This window comes from Gallus gallus, chromosome 22 (genome assembly GCF_016699485.2).
Source record: "Gallus gallus isolate bGalGal1 chromosome 22, bGalGal1.mat.broiler.GRCg7b, whole genome shotgun sequence".
NCBI lineage: Eukaryota > Metazoa > Chordata > Aves > Galliformes > Phasianidae > Gallus > Gallus gallus.
This window is the reverse complement of record NC_052553.1, coordinates 466,926-492,763: the sequence shown is the minus strand read 5'-3', so window position 1 is coordinate 492,763 and position 25,838 is coordinate 466,926. Positions and strand designations below refer to the sequence as shown.

The 25,838-nt window shown below is 50.7% G+C and overlaps 3 protein-coding genes across 4 annotated transcripts; 1 reads left to right on the top strand and 2 right to left on the bottom strand.

Annotated features, from left to right (window-relative positions):
* Positions 1-1,489: 1,489 nt before the first annotated feature.
* On the top strand, positions 1,490-7,101 carry PRNP (prion protein). 2 transcript variants are annotated; one of them, NM_205465.3, is made up of 3 exons: positions 1,490-1,521; positions 2,298-2,372; positions 3,896-7,101. In NM_205465.3, exon 3 carries the CDS (start codon positions 3,898-3,900, stop codon positions 4,717-4,719), a length of 822 nt encoding a protein of 273 aa, NP_990796.2. In that variant the 5' UTR covers positions 1,490-1,521; positions 2,298-2,372; positions 3,896-3,897; the 3' UTR covers positions 4,720-7,101. The 2 variants fall into 2 exon arrangements, with proteins under 2 accessions (NP_990796.2, XP_015152786.1); XM_015297300.4 differs by having other exon boundaries at positions 2,230-2,372.
* Positions 7,102-9,026: 1,925 nt separating this feature from the next.
* LOC124417359 lies at positions 9,027-11,780 on the bottom strand. The gene is made up of 3 exons (XM_046903494.1): positions 11,768-11,780; positions 11,037-11,093; positions 9,027-9,934 (listed from the first exon to the last, which is right to left on the bottom strand). The coding sequence occupies exons 1-3, from the start codon at positions 11,778-11,780 to the stop codon at positions 9,459-9,461; spliced, it is 546 nt and encodes a 181-aa protein (XP_046759450.1). The 3' UTR covers positions 9,027-9,458.
* Positions 11,781-11,994: 214 nt separating this feature from the next.
* On the bottom strand, positions 11,995-24,238 carry RASSF2 (Ras association domain family member 2). The gene is made up of 12 exons (NM_001030884.2): positions 24,197-24,238; positions 23,615-23,763; positions 20,847-20,929; positions 19,684-19,759; positions 18,701-18,852; positions 17,748-17,836; positions 15,744-15,898; positions 15,569-15,670; positions 15,365-15,416; positions 15,169-15,290; positions 14,097-14,194; positions 11,995-13,352 (listed from the first exon to the last, which is right to left on the bottom strand). Exons 3-12 carry the CDS (start codon positions 20,903-20,905, stop codon positions 13,283-13,285), a joined length of 975 nt encoding a protein of 324 aa, NP_001026055.2. The 5' UTR covers positions 20,906-20,929; positions 23,615-23,763; positions 24,197-24,238; the 3' UTR covers positions 11,995-13,282.
* Positions 24,239-25,838: the final 1,600 nt, after the last annotated feature.

The following is a 25,838-nucleotide window of genomic DNA, read 5'->3' as shown; positions in this document are numbered from 1 at the left end:
AGCAAGAATTGTGTGAGTGCATTATGTGAACAGAAGGGTTGTGTATGAATTAAAGGGAAAAATCAATGAGAAGCAATGAAGCAGGGTTAGATAGACCCTGGGTCCTCTCCCAGCTGCTCTCATTATTAAAACAAAGTCATTGTTTTCCATTTGTTACGAGAAAAACAACCCATTAATGCTTTCTAACCTGGCACCGATTCCCCCCTCACTTAACACTGTTGCATCCACCTGAGCTGTGGCTGAGGCTGAAGATGAAGAGTGGACCTCCAGCAGGGATCAATACAGCTCTCGGGTTGCTGACAGGAGAAATTTCATCTTCAGACCCTGAAAGCAGAGAACACTGCAGAAATAATCAACATGACTCTATTGGAGAGATGCTGCGGGCATGCTTGTTTGGGTCTTTTTAGCATTGTGAACTTCCATGGTATCTTAAAACAAACTCATAGGCTGCTCCTGCTCTGTTTGCAACTGGGATCTCCAATGTATGTCAAGCCCACAGAGCCAAACACCCAACGCAACCCATTTTACAGCCAAACAGAAGTGATTTTAATTTTAATTTTATTTTTTTTTTAACATAATCCATCCAGATGGACAGAGGAGAACAGAGAGCACGGAGCTGGGAATCCTCTTTACAGCCAGATGTGCTGCGTAATCCAGTGCTGGGAGCACTGCTGGGGCGACTGTGCCAAGTCCAGTCTGGGTGCAATGAGTTCCAAGCTGCAATCACATCTCCTGGTCATCATGGCAGAGTCCCCTGGGTGCTCTGGACTCAACCCTTTTATTGGAGCCTGACCTAAAGGATGAGCATAATGGCTATGGCAGAGTTTCACTTGGCCTTTAGTGCACTGTAGTTATGTATCCTCCCATAGTGGGGGCTGTAAAACCTTGCCATCAGCATCACATATCATTTTTAATTTGTTTAAGTTTCTTCTTTCCATTAAGCACAAAACGCACAACCACTGTGCCCAGGAGTTTCACTCATCCAGAGCACAGCAGACTCTGAAGATGGATTCATTGAGCATGGTGGCAATGGATCGATGGTTGGACTTGATGACCTTAGGGGTGTTTTCCAACCTTAACGGTTCTACAACTGTATAACTCAATGGGCTTGGTGGGGAAGGGTCAGTGATTGGAACTGATGATCTTAGAGATCTTCTCCAACCTTAAAGATCATTTTCACTGTCAGCCTGAGCTTATCTTATCCTCTACCCCTCAACTGATACCACATCTCATATGAGACAGTAGACTCATATGGCAACCACTTCCTTTCTTCCACAAATCTCTCTCGAATACAACTGACTGCAAACTTCTCTTGAACAAAGCAGTCAGGCGCTGCGGTTTCCTATCTTGCATTGTTTGGGGGAGGATGGGAAGAACCCAAACGCCGCGCTCTCAGAGGGAAGATTGCTGGCTGTGCTGCGTGGGGTTGGGCTGCTCGGCAGCCAGCTCCTCCCTCTCGCTATTTATTCCTTTCTCCCCCCCCTACGCTGGATCTGGATCATCTCAAGCCGAGCGGTGACGGTGAGTGCTGGGGAAGGGGCTTTGGTTTGGGGGCACGGAGCCACCGGGGGCTGTGGGAGGTGATGGGGCACAGCGGAGCCATTGCTAACTGCGGGCACAGCATGGTTGTTTGTGGTTGAATCGCTTCCAGGTATGGGGGCTGCCCTCCTTTCCATGCCTAAAAATAGAGATTTCAGCTGCCTGCCTTAAGGCAGCTCTGCTCCTCGCCTCTGCTCGTCCGCTCCTGGCTGATTTCACGCTGATATCAGTGGGAAATTTCCCCCCACCCCCACCCCTATATTGACCGTGGGGTTTTATTAACTCAGCGCCGTGGGCCCCAGTGGCTCTAAATGGTGCAACCCCTGTGTTGGGGTGCAGAAAAAGGGGGCGATTTCTGAGAGCTGGGGGTTATCAGGGAGTGTCTGTGTGCTTTGTCCATCCCCCCGGCCCTCATTTTGCAACCCAGAGACGGGATTTCCCAGCACTGCAGGGCGAGCTCGTCATCATATTGCAAACAGTGCATCTTCCCCACACCCAGCACTCCTCCACCTTCCCCTTCCCCTTTCCTTCCCAAATCTGCACTCCAGGCCCCACCACACTGTGATCTTGGCAGCAGTGCTGGATTTCCTCCGCAGAGCCAAGGCCCCATGCACATAATTGCTGCTCAGGGTTGCTTCATACATCCTCCATTTTCCTCTTCCCCTCTGCCATGCTGTCACTATGGCACAGATATAAAACCCTCCTCACGGTGCCCGATGCCACGAATCACCCGAATTAATCTACCATCTCCATTCAAGGCTTCTTGGATCGCTCATACATAAATATCTGTGAGTCAGAGGAAGCAACCACCGACCCCAAGACCTCACCCCGAGGTAAGAACATCCCCATTCCCCATTGCGTGTAGGGCTTTAATTGCATTTATTAGGGCTCAGCAATTAGCAGTGCCAACACAACCCAACCCCAGCTGTGTTTATCAGAGCTCCAACACCATTGCACAAACAGGTTGGTACTGCTGGGCAGGAAAACCCCCAGGGCTTTGCCAAAACTTGTTTCCATCCGCGCTGCATTTCGGGGTTATTTTTCCATCCCTTGCTACGGGAAATCATACACCTTGAGGCAAGCTGTCAACTTTCTGCTTTATTTCTTCCACGTAGTTCCCCCAGTCCTTCTATGGGACCACACGGCAGCATTCGCCCATCTGAATTTTGATCATGGCTGCCGGCTAATTTTTTAAGTCATTGATCTCATCCTCGGGTGGGCACTGAGGGATGGAGAAAGCAATAAAGCAGCAGCCAAGACCATGTCCCCCCATCACAGGGCCAGGGCAGTGCATCCCCCATGCTCTGATTCTTCTGGGAGGGAAAAAGGATGTTGTTATCTGAACAGGGAGGGGGGTTGGTTTGTTTGCTCGTGGAGCGTGAAGCCATAGTTATAATAGGCAGCTGGAAAAGGTTGTGGCTTAAGGAAGGAGTTGTTCTGTCAGAGGCAGTGTCTCATGAGGGATGGTCAGTGTGTCTCATGAGGGAGTCATCTGTTATCTGTATTTAACTTGTCTTTGGGATTAGTGGTAACCATTAATCCCAGGGGGTGGGGGGAAGGAAGAAAAAGGAAAAAAAGAAAGGAAAAAAAAGGAAAAAAAAAAGAGAGAAAAAAACTGGGGAAAAAAGGGAGGAAAAAAGGCAGGGGGAAGGGAAGGAAAAAAGGAAAAAAAAATAGCATACTTGAGGCTCAAACCATGGGCAGTAAGATTTCTCACTGTGAGATGAGCCAGGCAGCACACTCAGCCCATTGCCCCGCTGGACTTCAGAAACGTGGTGACCTATGCACCTTCACAGGGGAGAGTTTTCAGCTGGAGAGATGTTTTCCAGAGTTGGTGTCCATTACAGCTGCTCCATTTCCTGGGCAGATAACAGCTCAGGACAGTGGCATTTTGCCCTCCCACCAATCTCAGTGTCAGGGGCTCCTGGCAGCCCTGCATGCCCCCGCAATGCCAGCAGCAGAGTGCTGAGTAAGCAAAGAGCTGCAAATGCATTAACCAGAGCGATGCCAGCAGCTGGTGCTCTGCTAAGGGCTGTTGAACATAAACAGAGACTTGGGAAGCATGCTGAGTTCTGTTCTTTGGCAGAAAACCCAATGCTGAAGATTGCAGTTAGCAGCAGAGGTGGCATTTGAGGCTCATGGGAAGGTGTATAGGAGGTTGCAAGCACGGGGAGGAGGGAGATACAAGGGTTTTTTGGAAGGGTAAACATTTAAGCCCAGATCTGTCCAAAAGGGGATGATGTTTGGGATGATGCTTGATTTCGGTGGAAGATTTTTGTGATGCTCGCAGTGGGGGTGGGGGTGGGAGGGGGGTCTCTGCTCACTGCCCTAACAGTGTGTGTCCTTATGCCCGCAGCCATGGCTAGGCTCCTCACCACCTGCTGCCTGCTGGCCCTGCTGCTCGCCGCCTGCACCGACGTCGCCCTCTCCAAGAAGGGCAAAGGCAAACCCAGTGGTGGGGGTTGGGGCGCCGGGAGCCATCGCCAGCCCAGCTACCCCCGCCAGCCGGGCTACCCTCATAACCCAGGGTACCCCCATAACCCAGGGTACCCCCATAACCCAGGGTACCCCCACAACCCTGGCTATCCCCATAACCCCGGCTACCCCCAGAACCCTGGCTACCCCCATAACCCAGGTTACCCAGGCTGGGGTCAAGGCTACAACCCATCCAGCGGAGGAAGTTACCACAACCAGAAGCCATGGAAACCCCCCAAAACCAACTTCAAGCACGTGGCGGGGGCAGCAGCGGCGGGTGCTGTGGTGGGGGGCTTGGGGGGCTACGCCATGGGGCGCGTTATGTCAGGGATGAACTACCACTTCGATAGCCCCGATGAGTACCGATGGTGGAGTGAGAACTCGGCGCGTTATCCCAACCGGGTTTACTACCGGGATTACAGCAGCCCCGTGCCACAGGACGTCTTCGTGGCCGATTGCTTTAACATCACAGTGACTGAGTACAGCATTGGCCCTGCTGCCAAGAAGAACACCTCCGAGGCTGTGGCGGCAGCAAACCAAACGGAGGTGGAGATGGAGAACAAAGTGGTGACGAAGGTGATCCGCGAGATGTGCGTGCAGCAGTACCGCGAGTACCGCCTGGCCTCGGGCATCCAGCTGCACCCTGCTGACACCTGGCTCGCCGTCCTCCTCCTCCTCCTCACCACCCTTTTTGCCATGCACTGATGGGATGCCGTGCCCCGGCCCTGTGGCAGTGAGATGACATCGTGTCCCCGTGCCCACCCATGGGGTGTTCCTTGTCCTCGCTTTTGTCCATCTTTGGTGAAGATGTCCCCCCGCTGCCTCCCCGCAGGCTCTGATTTGGGCAAATGGGAGGGGATTTTGTCCTGTCCTGGTCGTGGCAGGACGGCTGCTGGTGGTGGAGTGGGATGCCCAAAAAATGGCCTTCACCACTTCCTCCTCCTCTTCCTTTCTGGGGCGGAGATATGGGCTCGTCCAGCCCTTATTGTCCCTGCAAGAGCGTATCTGAAAATCCTCTTTGCTAACAAGCAGGGTTTTACCTAATCTGCTTAGCCCCAGTGACAGCAGAGCGCCTTTCCCCAGGGCACACCAACCCCAAGCTGAGGTGCTTGGCAGCCACACGTCCCATGGAGGCTGATGGGTTTTGGGGCGTCCCAAGCAACACCCTGGGCTACTGAGGTGCAATTGTAGCTCTTTAATCTGCCAATCCCAACCCTACCGTGTAGATAGGAACTGCCTGCTCTGCATTTTGCATGCTGCAAACACCTCCTGCCGCAGCGCCCCCAAAATAGAGTGATTTGGGAATAGTGAGGCTGAAGCCACAGCAGCTTGGGATTGGGCTCATCATATCAATCCATGATGGTTTGCTTCCAGCTGAGCCTCACTGCCCTTTTATAGCCTGCCCAGAGGAAGGGAGCGCTGCTAAATGCCCAAAAAGTAACACTGAGCAAAAGCTTATTTCAATGTATGATAGAGAACGAGTGCATCTCGCACAGATCAGCCATGGGAGCATCGTTTGCCATCAGCCCCAAAACCCAAAGGATGCTAAAATGCAGCCAAAGGGGAATCAAGCACGCAGGGAAGGACTTGAATCAGCTCAACTGGATTGAAATGGCAAAAGGCATGAGTAGAACGAACGCCAAGGGGATGCTGGAGATCCACCTCCTGTGAGCAAATTGTTCGATGCAGCCAATGGAACTATTGCTTCTTGTGCTTCAGTTGCTGCTGATGTGTACATAGGCTGTAGCATATGTAAAGTTACACGTGTCAAGCTGCTCGCACCGCGTAGAGCTAATATGTATCATGTATGTGGGCACTGAATGCCACCGTTGGCCATACCCAACCGTCCTAAACGATTTTCACGTCGCTGTAACTTAAGTGGAGATACACTTTCAGTATATTCAGCAAAAAAGAAAAAAGAAAAAAGAAAAAAAAAAAAAGAAAAGAAAGAAAGAAAAGATATCGGGACTTGGAGGCAATGTGTGCTTTGTGAGACACGACTGTTTTGTATATTTGTAACGGCGCATGCACTGCGTTTTACTTTCCAATATTTTTCTAATTGTTTGACGTCTGGTGCATATTAAAGCGGGTGAAGCGAAGGTGCTGGAGCCTCCTCCGTGCAGTTCTGGCTTTGGCCATCTCATGACCACGTGTCCCATCCACTGGTTTTGGTGACATCCTGCTCGTGTTGTCTGTTTTCCCAAGTTTCTTCCTTTTCTCCCTCTTCTTTCCCTACTCTACGAAGCACTCCACAGGGTTACACTGCAGACAAAAGCTGCATTTTTTGCCCTTTAGAATCATGGAATCATTATGGTTGGAAAAGACCTCCAAGATCCCCAAGCCCAACCCCAACCCACCCCTCCGTGCCCACTGACCACGTCCCTCAGTGTCACATCTCCATAGTTCTTGACCACCTCCAGTGATGGTGACCCCACCACCCCCCTGGGCCGCCTGTGCCAATGCTTCACCACTCTTTCTGAGAACAAATTGTTCCTAATATCCAACCTGAAACCTCTCTGACCCTTCCTCCCATCCTTTGGGCACATCAATCCCCTTTAACACTGAATTTAGCCAAAAATCAAGATCTGATTAACCTCTCCCCCCCCCCCTCTTCCACAAATGGTTCCGGTGCCATCCAACAAACATTTTCTACTAAAGCCAATTCAACAGTTGAGGATGTTCTTCTCAGTTGAGGACTTCTTCTTCTCCCTGTTTAAACCTCGAGTTCTTCTCCCATCATACAAAACCCAGCACCGTTATTGAGCTATCTGGAATATAGCAAAGCTTAAAAATTACAATGAAAGAGTGAAGAGTTTGGGACTTTGGCCAAATGGTGCTTTTGTTTGAAGTGATTTGGGTTGAGAAAGCCAGAAGTTGGACTCAATGATCCCTACAGGTCCCATTCCAACATGGCAATTCTATGAGTCTGTGATTCTATGCTATTAATTGTGCTGCAATGCCCTCTTTCCTCAAGGACACTGTAAGTGTTGGTCTTCAAGTGATGTGTCAGAAAACCCCCAGAGTGACTCCTTTTCATGCTTTTCCAGGAAAAATAATAATAAAAAAGAAGAACCTTTTGGCACTAAACAGATGATTATTCCTGAGTGCAAGCAGCTGGGAAACCACAGGAAGTCCATCATGGGGATCTGGGGCTCCCGTAGGAGTTTGGGTAGAGGAAAATAAAAGCTCTTCTCTTGAAAGTAGCTACTTAGAAATGGGCATCATCACATTATCTCAGATTATCAGTAGGAGGAGCAGTGAGGGGTGAACAATCAAATGGCAGTCAGGACATGAGCAGGGTTTGATCTTTGCACTTAGTCTCCAAAATGAGGGGGAAAAGAAAGATAAAACCAGGATCCCACACATTGCATCCTTCCTGTGCCAGAGGAGTGCAAAAAGTGGTGGTGAAGAGGAGGATTTGGGGTATAAAAACCCCTATGGATGTGTTGGCTCTGCTATTGGGTCTGACAACACATGCATGGCAATAGAGTGCACTCCCATGTTCCAGTAAGGAAGGACTGAGCTCACAAAGTGCTTATTTCCACCCCAGAAATCCCCGAAACTTTTTCCTATGCTTCAATCAAAGAGCACAATGCTGCTCCAGCGCCACTGGGATAGATGGAAACAATAAGCAGTGCTCAGAGGAAGCTCATAAGAAAGCGTTTCCACCCTCTGTGCCCACACAGCGCTGAGTTAATCGGTGGAACAGTGCAAATTCTGCAGTGTGCATGGAGCTGTGCTGCCAAGCAAGCAGGAAAAATTCAGATTTACTGCCTGATTGAGGAGAGAGATATTCCCCAATGTTCGTAGAAGATAAGGGCTGGGGTTATCTTCTGCTTATGTGCAGCATCTCCTTGTTAAGCTGAATCCCTCGTTTAGACAAAAAAAAATCATGCAGAAAAAAAACATAACACGTTTTTCTGCCTAGGAAAAAAAAACTGCAAAAAAGAGTATTTTGGGTGTGAGTTTGCACAGAGCTGGGCAGGGATGTGTTGGGAATGTGCACCGCCGAGCGGCCAACAGCTCCATCTCCTGTCTGAGCTGTGCCCCAGCTCCAAGCAGCAGCTCTGCAGGTGGATGTGCAATGCATGTGCTCCCAAACTGCCACCAAACACAGCTCCCCAGGCAGCTTTCAAGTCTCATGAGTTGCAGTTTCAGAGCAAAATGCATGCAAATGCCCTGACCTCTCCTGCAATGGCTTGTATTGGGTTGCAGGAGGTTTGAAGCACGTCTCCATGTGTTGCATGCCTCTGAAAGGGAGAAAGCAAGGAAAAGGTGGGGCTGTGTTGGAGCTGCAGCATCTCTGAGGTTGCAAATCAGAGAGGTGAGTGAAGGATACTTGCAGTGTGATCTGTCCATTCAGCCATAGCAAAGATGCAAAACGTGGGCAGGAAGATGCAAATTTGGAGCTCATCACTCAGTTTATATAGGAACAATGGGGAAATAGAACAAAAACCAACACCTGCAGGAGGGTGACAATGGGGCAGCCCATGTTTTTTAGGGGGAGCCCCAGTATTTTGCTCAGTTCTCCTTTGCTATCAGCTGCTGTGGCTCAACTGCATTTTTGGAGAAGTTCAATCACCCAAGAGAAGGAACAGAGAAAGTGTAGACCCCAGAGCTGAAAGCATCCCTCTTTTCCTTGTATGTCAGAGAAGATTTGCATCAGTTTCCCTTCTGGGAAGAACTGGATGAAAAGCAAACCTGAAACATCTGCAGAGGGCAAACCCTGGAACTCCAGAGCCCAGGGACAGGGCAACACACAGCTATCTGTGCTTTGTGCAGCTGAAGGCTAGAGCAGATTTGGTCATACTGAGGCTGGAGAGATTGGGCAGGAAGGGCCTTTCCCTGCACAGCATTGTCACCGCTGGTGCCACTCTCTCTGCAACATTCCTTAGCAATGCAGGGCTACACCTAATGCTAAATACAATGGATCTGGTGTGAAGCTCCCCATAACAAGAGCAAATTTGCAGCCCAATACAGGATGCCCCAATACTGCAAACTGGAGCAAGAGGCTGTCTCCAAACCAAACTTTATTGCAATTTGGAGGGGTCCGTTTTGGAGCCCCATGTCCCCAACTGATTCCCAGTGCTCTTCTTTGGGGAAAGGAACACCTTTTCATAACATCTTCCTTGGTTTTGCCATGCCATGTAAAACCAGGACAAGCACCGAGGCTGGTGGGGTCGATCCAGCTGTGTCTGCACAATGTGTGGGTAGAAATACTGAAATTTCCTTGCAGGGCTTGATTTCTTCATGTGCTCAATGGGTTTGCAGGATCCCAAGGTTGCCACGAGCACAGTGATGGCTGCTGGCAGAGGGTCCCAAGGAATCGAGATGGCAGCAGAGCATCTCCCCCCTCCCTCATCCCCATCCCACCTCCCAGCACTGTCACGCACCACCAAGTGCCCATGGTTTCATCCTGGGGCGTGCTGTGCCCCCTCCCCACGTCAGCTCTCAGTGTTACATCCCATGGTTGACCCAGCAGATGGCATTTGCCAGAAGTAGAGTGGGGACAATGCCACCGCACGGTCCCTTGGGGGCTTGGTTGGGGGATCCCCGCTTGGCCCCCAGGTCCGGCCAAGCTGCAGCATGGAACCCCCCAGCTGGTGGGGGCTGCCGTTGGGCCGGGGGGCCATGACCAAGGCGGGGGGGCCGCGGCCGCCCCAGGAGCCCCATCCCATACCCTGCGGCAGCACCGGCTGCGATGGCACTCGCCATCTTGGAGCCTCGGCCTGCAGTGTTGCCTCCACGGGAGATGGACCGAAAGCCCCCACGTAGCCCTCCTCCTCCACCGCCTCCTCCTCCTCCTCGTCCCCCAGCTCTTCCTCCAGCTCCACGTCGGCCTCCAGCAGTGTTGCTGAACAGGGCGAGCAGCAGCATGGCCACCCAACACCAGGCGTCACGGGGCCGCATGCCGAGTAACCTGCAAGGAAGGGTTGTGGTGGCCTGAGATTGGGCTGGAAGAGCTCTTAAAGATCATAGAACCGTGGAATGGCAGAATGGTTGAGTTGGAAGGGACCTCACAGCTCCATCATCTCACCCGCTGCTGTGGCCTGGCTTAAGTTGGAAGGAACCTACATGATCATCGAGTTCCAACTGCCCTGCCACGGGCAGGATTACCAACCACTAAATCAGGCTGATCATGGCCACATCCAACCTGGCCTTGGATGCCTCCATATATTCAATATATTGAACCTGTTCTTTAACTTACTATTCAATCCATTTACCACATTCAATATACACACCAGATCAGCACTGCCATTGTGTTGCAAACTCCCATGGTGCGAACTTGTGTTGTGAACGCTCCCAAGTATCCCAGGGAATTTGCAGCTATGTTTTTGCACCCCAGTGAAAAGCAGCAGTGAGGACCCCCCCCATGTCCCCCCACCAGCCCTTGTGGCTGAGCAAATAGATTGATTGTGCCGAAGCTGCTGAGCCATCGCTGAGCTGTGTTGACAAAAGCCTTTTGAAAAGGCAGAGCCCCGTGGCCCTGATTGTGTGAAAGCCAATGGAGCATCCCTGCATCAGCATTTCCCCCAATAGAAGGTGCCAGGCGTGACTCCCCCCTCCAAGCCTGACACATGAGAGGCAGCGCAAACACAGAGCTTCCAAATTAAATGACTTAATTAAATTAGCCACCTTCAGCACTGTTAAGAGGACCTGTTCCTCCAAAAAGCATAGCATCAACTTTTTTTTTTTTGCTTTAAAGAAAGTTAGGCACAAGTCTCTGTTCCAGATGTTTTCAGATGTGGAAGCACACACACACACACAAAAATTAAAACAAACAGACAAATGAAGGCTTCCCTTTTCCTTCTTTTTTTCCATCCTACTACTATTATCCAAGCAGCATCCACACTTATGGATCACACTGCAGGTAACGGACCACACTGCACATGTCTCTGGGTTCTCTTCCCACCCTGATCCCCAGCCCTGATGCATGCTGCAAACCTGCAGATCCCCCAGATCCATCCCTGCTATTTCTCACCCCTCTCTGCCCTGCCATCCAGCAAATGCACTGCCCTTACCTTGCAGCCTCAGCCGCGTTTCCTGTGCCTCCTTCCGTCTGCACGCACAGAGCTCAGCTCACACTGGGGCTTTCCCAGCTGATAAAGCAGAGCCAATGTCACACATTCCCCTCCTCTACAGGGAGGGGTAAATTGTTTTCAGTGGGATGGGCAACATGGGACGGTGGTTTCCAGAGAGCTCGGCCTCTGGGAGGTGAAAAAACAAAATGAATCAGATTGAAAATTTCAATGGGTTTAAACAAGGCTGAGCAAAACACAGCCTCCCTTCAGAGGTGAAATTTACATTCTAGAAGAGAATCAGAGAATTGTTAAGGTTGGAAATGACCTTCAAGGTCATTAAGCCCAACCACTGACATACACCCAACAAGCCAATAGAATCAGAGAATCGTTAAGGTTGGAAAGTCTAAGGTCTCCAAGTCCAACCATTGACTCATACCTACCATGATCACAGAATCATAGAATCTCAGAATCATTAAGGTTGGAAATGTGCTCAGGGACATGATTTAGCAGAGGGTTGTTAGAGTTAAGGTAGTATGGCTAGGTCATGGTTGGACTCAATGATCTTTGAGGTCTTTTCCAACCTGAGTGATTCTATGATTCTATGATTCTATGATTCTACGACCTCCAAAGTCACCAGTTCCAATCACTGACCCATTCCTTCCATCCCCATAGAATCATAGCATCATTAAAGTTGGAAAAGACCACTAAGATCATCCAGTCCAACCATCAACCCATCCCCGCCATCCCCATAGAATCGTAGAATCATTAAGGTTGGAAAAGACCTCTAAGGTCACCAAGTCCAACTATTGACCCAACCCCACCATCCCCATAGAATCATAGAATCATTAAGGTTGGAAATGACCTCCAAGTTCACCAAGTCCAAGCACTGACCCACCCCCACCATGCCCAACAAACCACATCCACAAAGTGCTTTATTCTGAACAAAACCAGCTCTAACTCGTGTGCTTCCATACTGTATTAAGTTGCTACGCATTTTGGTTTTCTTGTTAATAAACAAAGCAATGCCACAATCATCCTCCAAATACATAGAACACTTTTGACACCGGACAATACTTCCCGTAACACGTGTTAAAAGTGTAAAAGGTACCATTAGCCAAAAGGAATGTTATCAAAGATACATTGCAAAATACTCACGAGTGGGAGGAAGTCAGAGTTTTAGTTCACATCGAGGTATAAAATAGATATTGCTGGTTTCACATGGAGGGAGGGAGGCTTTTGCCTGGCAAAATAAACCTCTTTCTGTCTCAATCCCCTCACACACAAGGAGAAACATTACCCAGATTCAGTTTCAATGCACAAACACACAAAATGAGATGAGGAGAGTTCACAGAGTCCCTGTGCTGCTCCAGCTTCCTTACAGCATCTCTTGGGTCAGCTCAGCACCATCGTTGCTCCGGAGAGTGGCATTTGGCATTTGGCTACCAGAGAGCTTTGACATCATGTGTGTGGTGGCTCTTTTTTAAATCCCACAGTATAATTAGTGCAAATTAGGAACAGGGGGAGGAGGGTTAAACAACCAGATGTGGGTTTAAGGGAGAAACGCGCTGGAAAACTCTTTCACCGTAAGTCCAACATTCAATCTTGTTTTGCTCTCCATGGCAAAAAGTGGAAGAAAGCAATTCTCAGAGGTCCTTTGGGGTTGTACAAAAGCTTCCCGTCACCTGTGAATTATTGCAAGACAAATGTGCTTTTTTTTTTTTTTTTTTTTTTTTTTAATATATATCTTTCTTTTCTAAGAGGAATCATTTGTGCTGTTTGGTTTCCTCCAGGCACTGTATGGGAGAACTGCACCAAATTGAGCCTGGGTTATTGCTGCTGAGCACTTGCAGCCCCTTTCATGCCTGTGCGCAGCAGCTCTGTCCTGCTCCCTTATCTCTTCTTTTTCTCTTTTTTTTTGCAAGGAATTGAGTTTTGTGCCACTGGGAGAGCCCTGCACGTGGCTCTCTGCATCCAGCAAGGAGCAGAACAAGCATTTGCAGAAGAAGAGCCCTCTGAGGATGCTGCAAAGAAGCTGCCGAGTCCTGTGCATGGGACGGGGCTACCTGAGTGTGCCAGCACCGCAGGGGCTTGAATTTTTAAGGGGTGACATCTGGGCATGGCAATAGCTACATTCTGCCCTATGCAGATGGATGGGTTGGCTCCTGGTTGATGCTCCCCAAGCGATGGGAATGTAGGGTTTGGTGCAGGATGGCCTTCATGCAAGCTTCTTGCAATGAGAGCTGCATTCACAGCCTCGCTGGACCTTCAGAGATCTCCTCCAGCCTCTGCTCAATCATCAGCCGGAGGATGGAATACCTGGAAAGGCAAAGGGAAAAGCAAAGGGAGCTGAGCTGAGAAAGAGTGGCTTCAGGAAACCAGTGCTCGCTGCTCTCTGGATGGAGTCGTGGCATTATGTAGGCTTTGCTTCCCAAAACCATTCATTTTTTTTTCAGTATAATGTCAAAAGTTCAGTTTCCCACCAGTAATATAAAACACTGATTTGTTTTCGAGCTTTATCCTTTTTAAATTGGAAGAATAAAATCGCTTTTTAATCATTTTTTTATATAGAAAAACCACAAATGTCAGAGTTTTGGAGGGACTGGAGCGCCTCTTTTCCTTTCTGAGAGCTCTTCAAAGCAAATGGAGCTGAGACTCCCAATGCTTCCAAGCTCCCCCCTGCATCTGCTCAAGCAGAGGTCAGAGATGCTGAGACTGGGATCAATTCATCGCTGCAAAGAAGCCCAGACCTCCTGATGGGACATACACAGACTGCAGCCAAAACTCTGCCCCAGGGGAGCACGCTGTGCTGGGAGCTGACACTGCACTGCGAGCCCGGGGTTATTGCAGGGATTGGCTCCAGTGCAGCGTTTTTGCAGCAGCAGCAAGCTGCTCTTTTCACCCACATTGCTAAGAAAACTCTGGATAGTGCAAAAAGCAACAGCTTGTGCATGCATTAGGGATGCTGCCTGCTTTGCAAATGAGTTTCTTGCCCTCACCTAAGCCCCCCAGCAGTGCCCTTTAAGCTCAGCACCTCCCCTGTGCAGGGCACACTGTGCATACTTGCGCATCAGCTTCTTGACTTCGCGGTCCTCCTCCTCCTCCAGCTTCTGGATGAAGCTCCTGAGGACGGGCATTTCGAATTTGATGTACTGTGCAACCTGTGGAGCAGAGACATGTAGGGAAACCTCCACTTCACTCTGTCATCCCAAACCTGGGTCCTTCACATCAAGGGAGAAACACACGCACACTTCCCAAAGGCGCCACCTATGCTCAAATGCACGCAAAAGTGCCTCGTCTGTGCTCTGACTTAGGAACAAAGCCACACCAGGGGTGCGAAGGAGCCAGCAGATGGCACAGCAGAGCTGATTCCCACGAGCAGCGCTTTCCCAGCTGGGACAAAAAGGAAATCGTTTGTGCCAAAGGATGTGGAGCTGGGAGATTTGGGAGATGGGAAGCAGACGGAGCACAACAGATGCAAGAAGCAGGGAGCTCTGCATCCCTCTGCAGGCAGGAACTGCCTTTCCCTGCTTGGCATATTTTTTCCTAGCCACAGTGCCTTGCCGGGCTGCTCCCCATCCTTCTGCAATGTCAAATGATGGGAAAGAAGGAATTCTGCACAGCCACAACTGCTACGTCTCCCACCAGCTTTAAGACACCTTCACCATCACAGCAGGGTCCCTTTGCTCTCAGCTGCACAGAACGAGCCTTGAGAAAGCTCTAGAAGTGGCACCAAACCTTGCAGGTGGGTGGGAGGATGTGGGAGGGCTCTCTCCTTCCTTCCTCCTGCAAATGAGCTGGTCCATGCCAGCAGGAGGTTTTGCAAAGCTAAGAGTTTGCAGAAAGCAGCTCCTCAGACACCAGCAGTGCTTTGAAGCACAGGAGCGTGCATGCGGGAAGTAAAGGATCGTAGAATCATACAGTCCTTTGAGTTGGAAGGGACTCTCAAAGGTCATCTGGTCCAACTCCCCTGCAATGAGCAGGGACACCCACAGCTCCATCAGGTGCTCAGAGCCTGGCCCAGCCTAGATGCATGCCCAGGGTCTGCAATTTCCCTTTTTGGAGGTGCCCACCCACATTTTCCAACCACTGGGGACACTGAGAGGCAAAAAGCTTCCCCCAGGGCAAAACTCACATCATAGGTGACCTCCTCCACCTGGTCCTTCTCCATCAGGAAGACCTTGGAGACCTGCTCACAGGGGCCCTGCAGGACACGGGCGATCAGCGGGTAATCGGTGGCCCTCAGCTTCTGCTTTTCTGCAATACCAAAAGCGTGGTTTTAAAGCAGCCAGGCCACCAAGGGGCCCAGCTGCCCCCTCCTGCAGCCTCACCTCCGCTGGTGTGCACGATGTAGAGCGCGAACTCCTCCGCCGAGTTCTCAATCTGAGTACAGACATCAAGAAGCGTTGAGGTTGGATCCAGGATTTTTCAAACAAATAAACAGAAAATCCCACTGTTTTGCTCTCCCATTACATCTCATATCCATGGAACTCGAGCACCCCATTATACCCAGTGCAGGGATCTCCCCGACTTGCCTTGAACTTGTTGAGCAGCAGCTTGAGCACCTGTGGGGTTGTCATTGTGCTGTTTATCCGCACGTTGGTGATGGAGCCGTATGCCGGTGTGAACACGGATGTCTGTAGGGCACAAGATGTGTGTCACCCAGTGAGTGAAAACCAAAACCCCACCCACAGTGCCAGTGGGTCTCACCTTGTGGTTGTAGAAGTGCCCATTGATGGAGAAGCGGTGGCGGCGGATGCGGCGCTGCTCGCTGGGGGTACGGGAGCTGCCCCGGCGCCGCACACCCACATCACTCCGTGTGCGCAGCAGCTGTGGTGGATCTTCTGGCTGCAGCCTCGTGGTGCCTGGAAAAGCCAGGACGGGGCTGAGGACAGACAGACAGGCAGACAGACAGAGAGACAATTCCCTGCGCAAGTTGGGCATAAATCACTTCTTTGCTCTGCTTTGGGTCAACCAATAAGCAACAGGGTGAGCTAATAACCAACAAGGTCAACCAATAATCAGTGGGGTCAACCAAGAACCAACAAGGTCAACCAATAATAACCAGTGGGGTCAACCAAAGACCGGTGGGGTCAACCAATAATAACCAACAGGGCCAACCAGCAACCACCAAGGAGTCAAACAGTAATAACCAATAGGTTCAACCAATAACCAGTGGGATTAACCAATAACCTACAAAGTCAACCAATAATAACCAACAGGGCCAACCAGCAACCACCAAGAGGTAAATCAGTAATAACCAGTAGGTTCAACCAATAACCAATAAGATCAACCAATAACTGATGGGGTCAACCAATAATCAGCTGATAAGCAGTGGGGTCCTAGATGGAATTGTCATGATGCACACTGCAAAGCAAAACAGCCACAAAAGATGGACAGATCTCCCACAGGATTTACTCTCCCCCATCTCCCAGAGGAAGCTGTTAATTCACAATCACTGCATCCATCCATGCCACCACCTGGATAACGCTCTGCCTTCTGGGGACTCGAGCACCTTACTCGCTCCTCCATAATTTAACTTTTTTTTTTTTCCTCTCCCTTAATGAGAGCAAGAAAATGAGGCCAGAGCTTCAGATCTCGGCATGAAGACTGGCCCACATCCAGATTATTATAAACTCACCCTTCATCCATTTTTAATGAACCCCTCCAGCTCAAGCTGGTGTTTTAATTCAAAGCATGTCTGCGTCGAGACAATCTCCTGTGTGCGCTGTTCCAGATGCACACCAGTGACTAAGCACTCACGAGGAGCTGTGCATGCAGGGTTTTGGAGAAAAATACAATAAAGACTTCTTTCTGTGAGTCACATCATATGCCTAAAGTAGCGGTGGGGTTATTTCTACAAGGCAATGCATAGCGGATATTGCCCAGCAATCTGTAACAGGTCTCCAGCGCAATAAAAACAAAAGAGTTGTGCACAGGCAGAGCAAAATGAGGAAGGGGAAGCAGGACGAGGACTTTTGCAGATCTTGAAGCATTGCAAGGGCTCAGCTCCTCCCTGGCCGGGAAGCGGATGAGCAATGAAGCTCAAAGCTGGAAGGATTATCTGGCTCTTATCTGTCTCCAGGATGCCTTTCCATATCAGCACAAGAAAAATAAAGAAATTAGCAAGGAACATGTGCAAAATGCCCTGACTGAATGGGAAAATGCATAACGTGGTTTTATGGTGCCCCATTCGTTGCAGAAACAGAGAGCAAAATTGGTGAGCTGGTGGCGGGCCTCAGTCCCGGGGGTGTTAAGGAAGCCCCAGGGCAGGCAGCGCTCTGCAGGGAGGAAAAGCCCTCAAGTCTGACCTCAGTGCACACAGCAACGCTGTGGGGAGGATAAAAACTTTGCAGAAATGTTGACTTCCCCATGGTAACAGCACTTCACAACGGCGCTCATTATTCCTCCGTCAAAGCAGAGCTGCCGGGAAGGGGAAGCAGCAACATCCTTTTCCCTGCACTCCCATGAGGCCTTTTGCTCCATCCCCCTATTGCTTTCCATCCTCCTCTCCCATACATCCACCGAGGGCATTCCCCAAAGCAAACTCTTCGGAAGGGTTTTGGGTCACTGCGATTCGGGAGGAGTGCTTTGGAAACGGTTTGAGAGAGGGGGGCACTGACTTATTCCAAAACTAAAATGCCAGTTTTTGAGTTTTGCAAATAAAACCAGAGCGTAGGGAAGGCAGCGCAGACAAACCCAACTCATTCTCACCCGTGTTGCTGCCGGTACTCTCTGTGTTCACTGCGGCATCCACATCTGTCACCTGGATGTCTGGCAAAGTGCTGGGCTTCAGCACAGACCTTGTAAAATAAACAATTGGGAAAAAAAAAAAAAACATAATTTTTTTTGCCCCTGAGCCTCACATTGTGATTTTGGGAAAGGAAAACAGCCCACAAGCCCACCCACCACTGGAGAGCAGGATTTTCCCCCCTGGTCTGTGGTTTAACCCTGTACATCTCACAACTCTGCACCCCAACTTGCCCACAGTGGAGAGCACCCAACTGCACGAGACTGATGCTCTGAGCAGGATGGACCCCACAGTGCAGCCACCCCCTTCTTACAGATCGACACATTGCAAAGCACCTGATAACCTCCTGCACGGTCTCTAAAAACTCTCAGATCATGCATTTATTTTTCCATTTGCAGATATCTCAGAGACGAGCAAAAAGCGTTGCAGAGCAACCCATGGGGACACTGCTCTTGGTCACTTCATAGAGTCCCACGGGTGCTCAAAAAAACAAAGAAAACTCTAAAACTGTCCTGGAGAAACTGCTTATACCTGGATTTAAACTCAGTGTAAAACTTGGTTTGCAGTCAAGTGGAAACTGAGGCATTTTGGAAGCGCTTCTTGGGGTCTTCATAAAAGGAGTCTTTGCAATAGAGGTCTTTGCAGAGTGAAACCAAGCGACTTCACTTTGCAACAGCCCCTCTGCATATTGCATGCTGGGGAAAAGAGTGAACACACCATGGACTCACTGGTGATTGCAGTTATCTGGCTGTGAAGACCAAAAGCAAATATTCACAGCCCTGGGGCCTCACCTTCATTAGGAAAAACGATTTATTACAGTTGTTACTGCATGACCAAACCCTGATGCAAATGACTTCACTGGGACTGCACCCATTGGGTGGCTGCAGACCGTGGCTTGGGGCATTGCTGCACTCACCCGTGTGCCCCCAGGTTGCACCCAGAGTGCCAGGAGGAGGAGGAGGGTGGCGGGCGGATGCGCTGGTTGTCATCCTGCATCTGCAGGCGGATGGGTCGCCGAAGGCCCCATGAGATGTTCAGCAGCCCCTCAACGATCAGCTCACCTTCCTCCTGCAAAGAGCAGAGGGATGGGCACGGCCCACCTGAGTCCCATGAAAGCACCAAATGTGGAGGAACAGTGGGAAAATGGGTGGGAGGAGGGTTGGGAAGTGGAGGGGCTAGAGTTGGTAGTGTGAAGGACAGTGGTAGGATGGATGCTAGCAGGGGTCAATCATAGAATAACATCATTAAGGTTGGAAAAGACCTCCAAGATCAGATCAGGTTCAACCATCAACCCATCCCCACTACGCCCACATGTAGAATCAGTGAGGTTGGAGAAAACAACCAAGATCCACAAACCCAACCCCAACCCATCCCACTGTGCCCACTGACCACGTCCCCAAGTGCCACATCTCCACAGTCCTCAAACACCTCCAGGGATGGCGACTCCATCACATCCCTGGGCAGGGAGGACAGAACTCCTTCCATTGCTTCCCAGTACAGGATCAGAGGCACTGGGCACAAACTGGAGCACAGGAGATTCCCCTGACCAACAGGAGCATTGCTGTGCTGTACAGTGCCAGAGGTTGCGGTGTCTCCTCTTTAGAGACCTCCAAACCCCCTTGGATGTGGTCCTGGGCACAGCTCTGGTGGTCCTGTTGGATCAGGGTGGGACCACAGGGACTCAGAGGTCCCTGCCAACCTCAGCCATGCTTCTGTGGGAGAGTTATGAGGTTTGGGGGTTCAGTTGTTCAGGTGCCCCCATATTTGATCAGTGAATATCGATGAACTAACAAGCATTTTTAGGACATTGCAAGTCTGAATCAAATCTGAATCATCGTTTCCCCATTGAGTCTCTCCTGCCAGAGCAGAGCCTGCCTGGTGCCCACCCTGGTTCCTCACCTCCCGGTGCCGCAGCTGCAAATTCTGCCCTTCATAGTAGATGTTGTATGTCTTCAAGTGCAACAGCAGCTCATTTCTGCAAGAAAACAGGAGAGGTGTTGAGAAAAGGAGGGGAAAAGCAAGAATGAAGGCGTCACTTGGGAAAATGTGGGTTTTTTGCTGCCTCTAGATCTCCATTACTGGGGGCATTTGCTGTGGGTTCAACCAGGTGCCCCTCTGGCCATTGGCAATGGTGGTTTTGGGGACAACCGTGCCCTTCTCCAGCCTTGCAAAAAGAAGTAAGGAAGCCCACGGGCGCTTGGTGGAGTCAGTCACAAGGTTGAAAAAGCAAAATTTAGGAATGTTGAAGCCCGTGGGTCATGCTGGAGTCAGAAGTTATCACAAGTTCATCTGTTTGGCTCATGGCACCAAACCCTGACCACGTGTTCAAGTTAAAAGTCTGAGCCCCAGTCTGGCTGCAAATGTATAATAATGACAGTGGTGATGGTAACAATAAACACAAGACGTCCCAGCACAGCTTTGAATCACTGGGAAACGAGGAGTGATAGCATAAAGCAGTCATTAATTCAGCTGAACTCAATAGTGCTCAGCATCATTGGATCAGTGACAAGATAATCATAGGATCTGTAGGGTTATCACAGAACTGTAGGGGTTGGAAGGGGCCTCTAGAGATCATCAAGTCCAGGAGAGAAACATTGCACGTAGGCTTCATCGCCTCCAAAATAGTACTTGAAGCTTAGGAATTGGCTTGCTTCTGTACCAAAGAGCAGTTACTGGGATAAAGTAGATTGTATTTTTTCTTCCAGCATAAAGTGTATTCCAGCAGAAATTCTGAATGCTGTTTGAACATCTGGACACGTTCCTAAGAAAACAATTCAAAATCCCCTCAAAAACCCCTTTGAGAGCTGTTGATTTGTTAAGAGGAAGTCGCCATTCTTTGCCCCGGAAGAGCAAAGAAATGGAGTTTCCAAAAGAAATACCAAAGAAATGAAGAGTTTCCAAACCCAACAGTGTTAAGAAAGAGAAGGTGAAGTGGAAACATCCATCCCACTTGAGTTGGGTGGCTCTCCCTCAAAGCCCCAAACCCAGCACATTGTGCAGATAACCGCCCAGCCAGCAGCAATGTGCATCTTTGGGTGTCACAGCTCCACGACGCCTCTTACTTGGAGATGAATTTGTCCTTCCCACAGGGGACCAGGTATTCGCAGCTGCCGTACTCCATCCTCACGCTCCTCTTTCATGAGCACTGAATGGCAAAGAGACAAAAGGCGTTATTCGCGTTATCGCATCCCGATGGCCAACGGGAAGCAAAAACCGGGTTGGGTTTGAGTGAGCCCCTGGGGAAAAGGCTCTGGGGCAGCAGCTGTGGGCGTGGGGAAAATTAAATGCTGCTCCTCCAGCTGAAGCAATGGGCAGGGAAGCAGGAGGGGAAATCAGATAAGGGGAGAACCGTTGTAAACCCACTGAAAATTTAATACCGGCGGAGATACGCTTACTCCAACATTTGCATTTAGAGCAGCTTCCATCCACAGGCTGCAGGGCCAGGCAAGACGAGGTGGAAATAAGTGGGATTTGCTCCTGTTCTTTTCTCCCCCCATTTATTTTACAGTTCTGTTAGGAAGCTCTGGATGGATCCAGCTCAATGCCTGTTCGCGCTGTCCCAACATGAGGCAGGATGCACGGCAGATGGGATCACAATAGAACCACTGCATTGGTTTATTGCTTTTTTTCCTCTCTCTTTTTTTTTTTTAATGCAACACCCACTGAATTTTTGCATTCCCTCCAGTGCCAAAATATCCCATCACTCTCATGCAAACCCTCAGGAACTGCGCCTGCAGCCCAACCTTTGAAGTGGTTTGGCCTTTAAAGCACGAGGATGTTTTTTGGAAGCTGCAGACCGGAATCAGATGAGATCTTGGGCGAAACCTTTGGGGTCACCCATTTGCTTGGAGCACTTTGCAAAGCCAGAACTGGAAGGAAGCTGAATTGCAGCTTCAGGGTGGTTTCAGGCTATGAGGGGTGGGTTTTCGGGTCTTGCTTTTTCCCATGTATTTGTACAAATCCTTTTTCTGAGGTCCTCTCCTCTCCCTCACGCAGAAAGAGAAAATAAGGCCAAAAAAAGCACTCGATGCATAAATGGCAGTTGTCTCCAATTCCCACATTGCTCAGAGCTTCACAGTCCCTCTGCACTCCCAAAGCTCCAAGAAACAAAACTTGAACTGCAAAAGCAAAACCCCAAACCCACAATGATGCACAGAGGGATCAATGATTCAACCAAGGCCATAGGACAAAACCTGTGTCAGAGGAAACCAAAAGCACAGCAGCAATCCTTATCCCAAGCTTATAGCAAACAAACCACGCAACAGAAGGCACTCGTGGTCCAACGCAGGGGAACGTTTGCAAAAGCAAAGCAGAAAGCAGAAGTGAAACCCGCCCTGCAAAGATTGCATCTTGCAGTGGAAAAGCTGACGAAGCCACGCGCTTCCGGATGAGCCGCATTGCAGCCCCACATCAGCATGAGGCCTTTACCCCACTCACATGGTTCATCACAGCGAGAAAAGGGGGAAAAGAATCAATGATCCTCCGTGTGCATGGAGAATTACATAGGGAAGAGGAATGCTGATGGTGTTGGGATAAATCCCGGCACAGCATTGCATGGCACCCGAATTTGGGTTGAGCCAAAGCATTGGCAGCTGCAGCGCGTGGAGCAGAGTTGGTGCTTTGCTCATTCAATCCAGATGATGGAAGTAACCATTCAGGGAGGATAACGTTGCTTGGGTCATGTAAAAACATCACCAACAATACCCAAGTGCCCAAAACAAACCCCAAACCCTTCACAATGAGCATAGAGTGACACAAAGGGCTGAAGCCCAACCCCTCGCTTCCTCAAATGGGGGGAAATCATGGCAAAAGAAAGAAACAAACCAAAAAGCACCCATTTTGAGGAGGAAGGGGAGCCCCCAAAAGTGGTTTTTTCTCTTCCCTAATGCCTGCAGAGTGGAGCTGGGCTTCCTGTTTACCGCCTCGCAGAGCTGCCACCTTCTCCTCCGTCATCACATCCCCTTCCGAGCAGCCAGGAATGGGGCAGTTCTTCCTTTTTTGGGTCTCGAGAGCATCAGGATGAGCACAGAGGGGCGGGCAGCCAACGGAGATCCCCAAACTACAACCCTATGGATTTTCTGCTATAGCTTTGGTAAACCTGAAGTGCTGCAAAGGACCCCGGTAGAACAGCTGGAAATGTGCACAATTCCCAATCGGTTGCCCAACCTCTGCAGTTGGCATGGCCAGATTTTCCAGGCATCCCCGTGCTTCAGTTTCCCCAGTTTTGATGCATTTCCTTCACGTCTGCCACAGACTGAGGGCTCAGAGCAGCCTGAGGGCTGTATCAATGCTTTAAGTTAATCAAAACAATACTCCTGCCCCAGCGCTCTCTGCCTACAAATAGGACTCGTTTGACACTGCCACCATTGCTTCTGACCCCAAATATAATCCCTCCTAGAGACACCCTTCCTGAGGTCCTTTCCCTGACCTCCCAGAGTAGACCCCCATCCACTAATCCACAGAGGGCAGTGAGGCAGCTGCTTCTGCAGAGCTCCTGGGGAGACACCCAGCAAAAAAAAAAAGGGGGGGGGGGGGGGAATAGAAAAATAACCAAATATGATATTTTCAATGGGAGAGAAGGGATGCGGCCATTCCTGCAATGAGCAGCCCGTTTTGGGGGACACTTTCTCGCAGCTTTCAGGGCTGAGGGTTTTCCCATCTCACAGTGAGGGATTGTGGGAATATCCCAACCATGACCCTGCCTAGGGCAGCGCAGCATCAGGGTGTCCATCGATCCCAATGCAGAAGCAAAGCAACGTCTGCAGGCGACAATTATCCCCTTTAAGGGAGAGGCATCGCTCGGCCGTGGGCTCCGGCTGCACGTCCTCACCCACTCCAAGCAGATCCCGGCAGCTCTCCGATGATGGTTCCCACCAACCCCGGCCCAAATGTTGGTTTCAAGCAGGGATTTCTCCCGAGCTAAGCGTGAAGGTGCGGCGGTCCCATTGTTTTCCAGCTCTGCTATTGTTCGGCTCCGTCCTGCCAAAGGGGAGAGGAGGGAGCGGTGAGCGGCGGGTGATGGTGGTGGGGCTGATGGCACAGGGCTGAGCGAGCGGACCCTTTGCTTGAGCTCATTCTCCCCTGCGCAGAGCCGTTGGCCGGCAGAAGCTCCATGGGGGCTGCAGGGAATGGGGCTGGGGGACTCAGCCGTGGGGCCGGGGGAAGCAGCGGGGAAGGAATAGGGTTAGGGGTGGCGCAGGGCTGGGACCCCGCAGATGGGTGCTCGCAGCTCCCTGCTAATGCAGCCAGCTCCACGAGTGAGGGCGAAGGCAGAGATGAGGAGGTGACACCGACGGGAGGGTGGGGGGCTGTAAATCCACCCTCCGCCTCGGGGACGGGGATGAGGACAGGGATGGGGAAAGGCAGAGGGATGGGGATAGGAACGCGGCCGCCCCGTCCGTCCCGCACTCACCGGCCCCGCACCGCGCTGCTCCGCGCCGCGCCCGCTGTCCGCGTGCGGCCGCCCCCGGTGGGGCGGAGAGGGGCGGAGCGGGGCGGGGAGTGCGGCCGGGGCTGCGGGGAGGGGGGGGGGAGTGGGAGGAAGCCTGAGCTTCCTCGTGTCTCACACCCCCTCCCTGCAAACCCAGAGGTTCCCTCGGCTGGGGGTGCGCTCCGTGATGCCCGGCTCAGGCAGATGGGTGGTGTGCAGGAGGAGGAACCCACGGGATGTCCCATTTGTGGGAGTATGGTCATAAATGAAACCTGGCTTGGGCACCTGGGGGCTGAGTTCCCAAAGGTGCCCCATCCCGGGTACCAGGACTGCATTCCCAAAGGTTATTTCATCCCAGGTACCAGAGCTGGGTTTCCAGTACCAGGTAATAGGATAGCAATCCCAGAGGATACCCCATTCCAGGTACCAGGACTGCATTCCCAAAACATGCCCTACCCCAGATAGTAGGACTGCAATGCCAAAGGATGCTCCAACCCAAGTACTAGGACTGGGCTTCGCATCCCAAGTACCAAGGCTGAATTCCCAAAACATGCCCTATTCCAGGTACCAAGACTGCAGTCCCAAAGGATGCCCCATGCCAGGTATCAGCACTACATTCCCCACACAAGTCTCATCCCAAGTACCACGAGTGTCTAACCAAGGGATATCCCATCTCAGCTACCAGGAGCACGTTCCCAAAGGATGCTCCATCTCAGGTACCAGGACTGGGTTTCCCATCCTCAGTACCACAGCTGAATTGGGAATTCACATGCCCTGTCCCAAGCAGCAGCAGGCCTGCAGTGCCAAAGGATGCCCCATCCCAGGCACCCAGGTTGGAAATGCTCTCACAATCAGCTCCAACTCTGTGCGGAACACCCTGGGGATGCCTTGTGGCCTTTGCCAAGTAGGCTAAAGTAGTTATTCGTGCCTTGAAATGCCCCAAACCCTGTGATATTCACAATATCAGATATTCAGATCCATGCACGCTCCACACTTTGCCATTCTGCCTTTGGGATGGTGCTATGGGGCCGGCGAACAGCCATGGGGGAGGGCTGGGGGTGCACAGAGGCACTCAGTATTCTGCCAGAGCAGCAGAGCCTTTGTCTGCTCCTGACCTTTCCCACTGCTTTGTGGCTTCCCTGGGCTTTTTTTTCCCCCCTTCTCCTTTTTTTTTTTTTTTTTTAAAGGAATTTAAATAGAAACAGCCCACACCAGGGGAAAAAAATAAATAAAGAGGCAGAAACAAAGGAATCATCCAAACAGCTGGTTTAGCAAAACAAGCAGCTCTTCACAACTGCAGATTGTAATCAGTGTGTGTGTGTAAAATATGAGGAGTTCAGGAGGAGCCATCTGGCGTGGGGAAACACTGACATGGCAAAAGGAGCTGCGAAGGGGGGCAAGAAGGGGGGGATTATTGATATTCCAGCAGCATCTTCGGGGCTGGCGGAGCTGAGAGGCCCTTTGTGGCCATATCCCAGAGCGGAGCAGAGCTGCCTGTGCTGCACAAAGCCCTGAAATGGGGGTTTGTCCTTAAAGCAAGCAGAGCGAAAAATAAATAAGAGAAAATTAAATAAAGAGACCCACCCCGCAGCAGTGAGAGTAAACACAACGGGAACCAATCCCA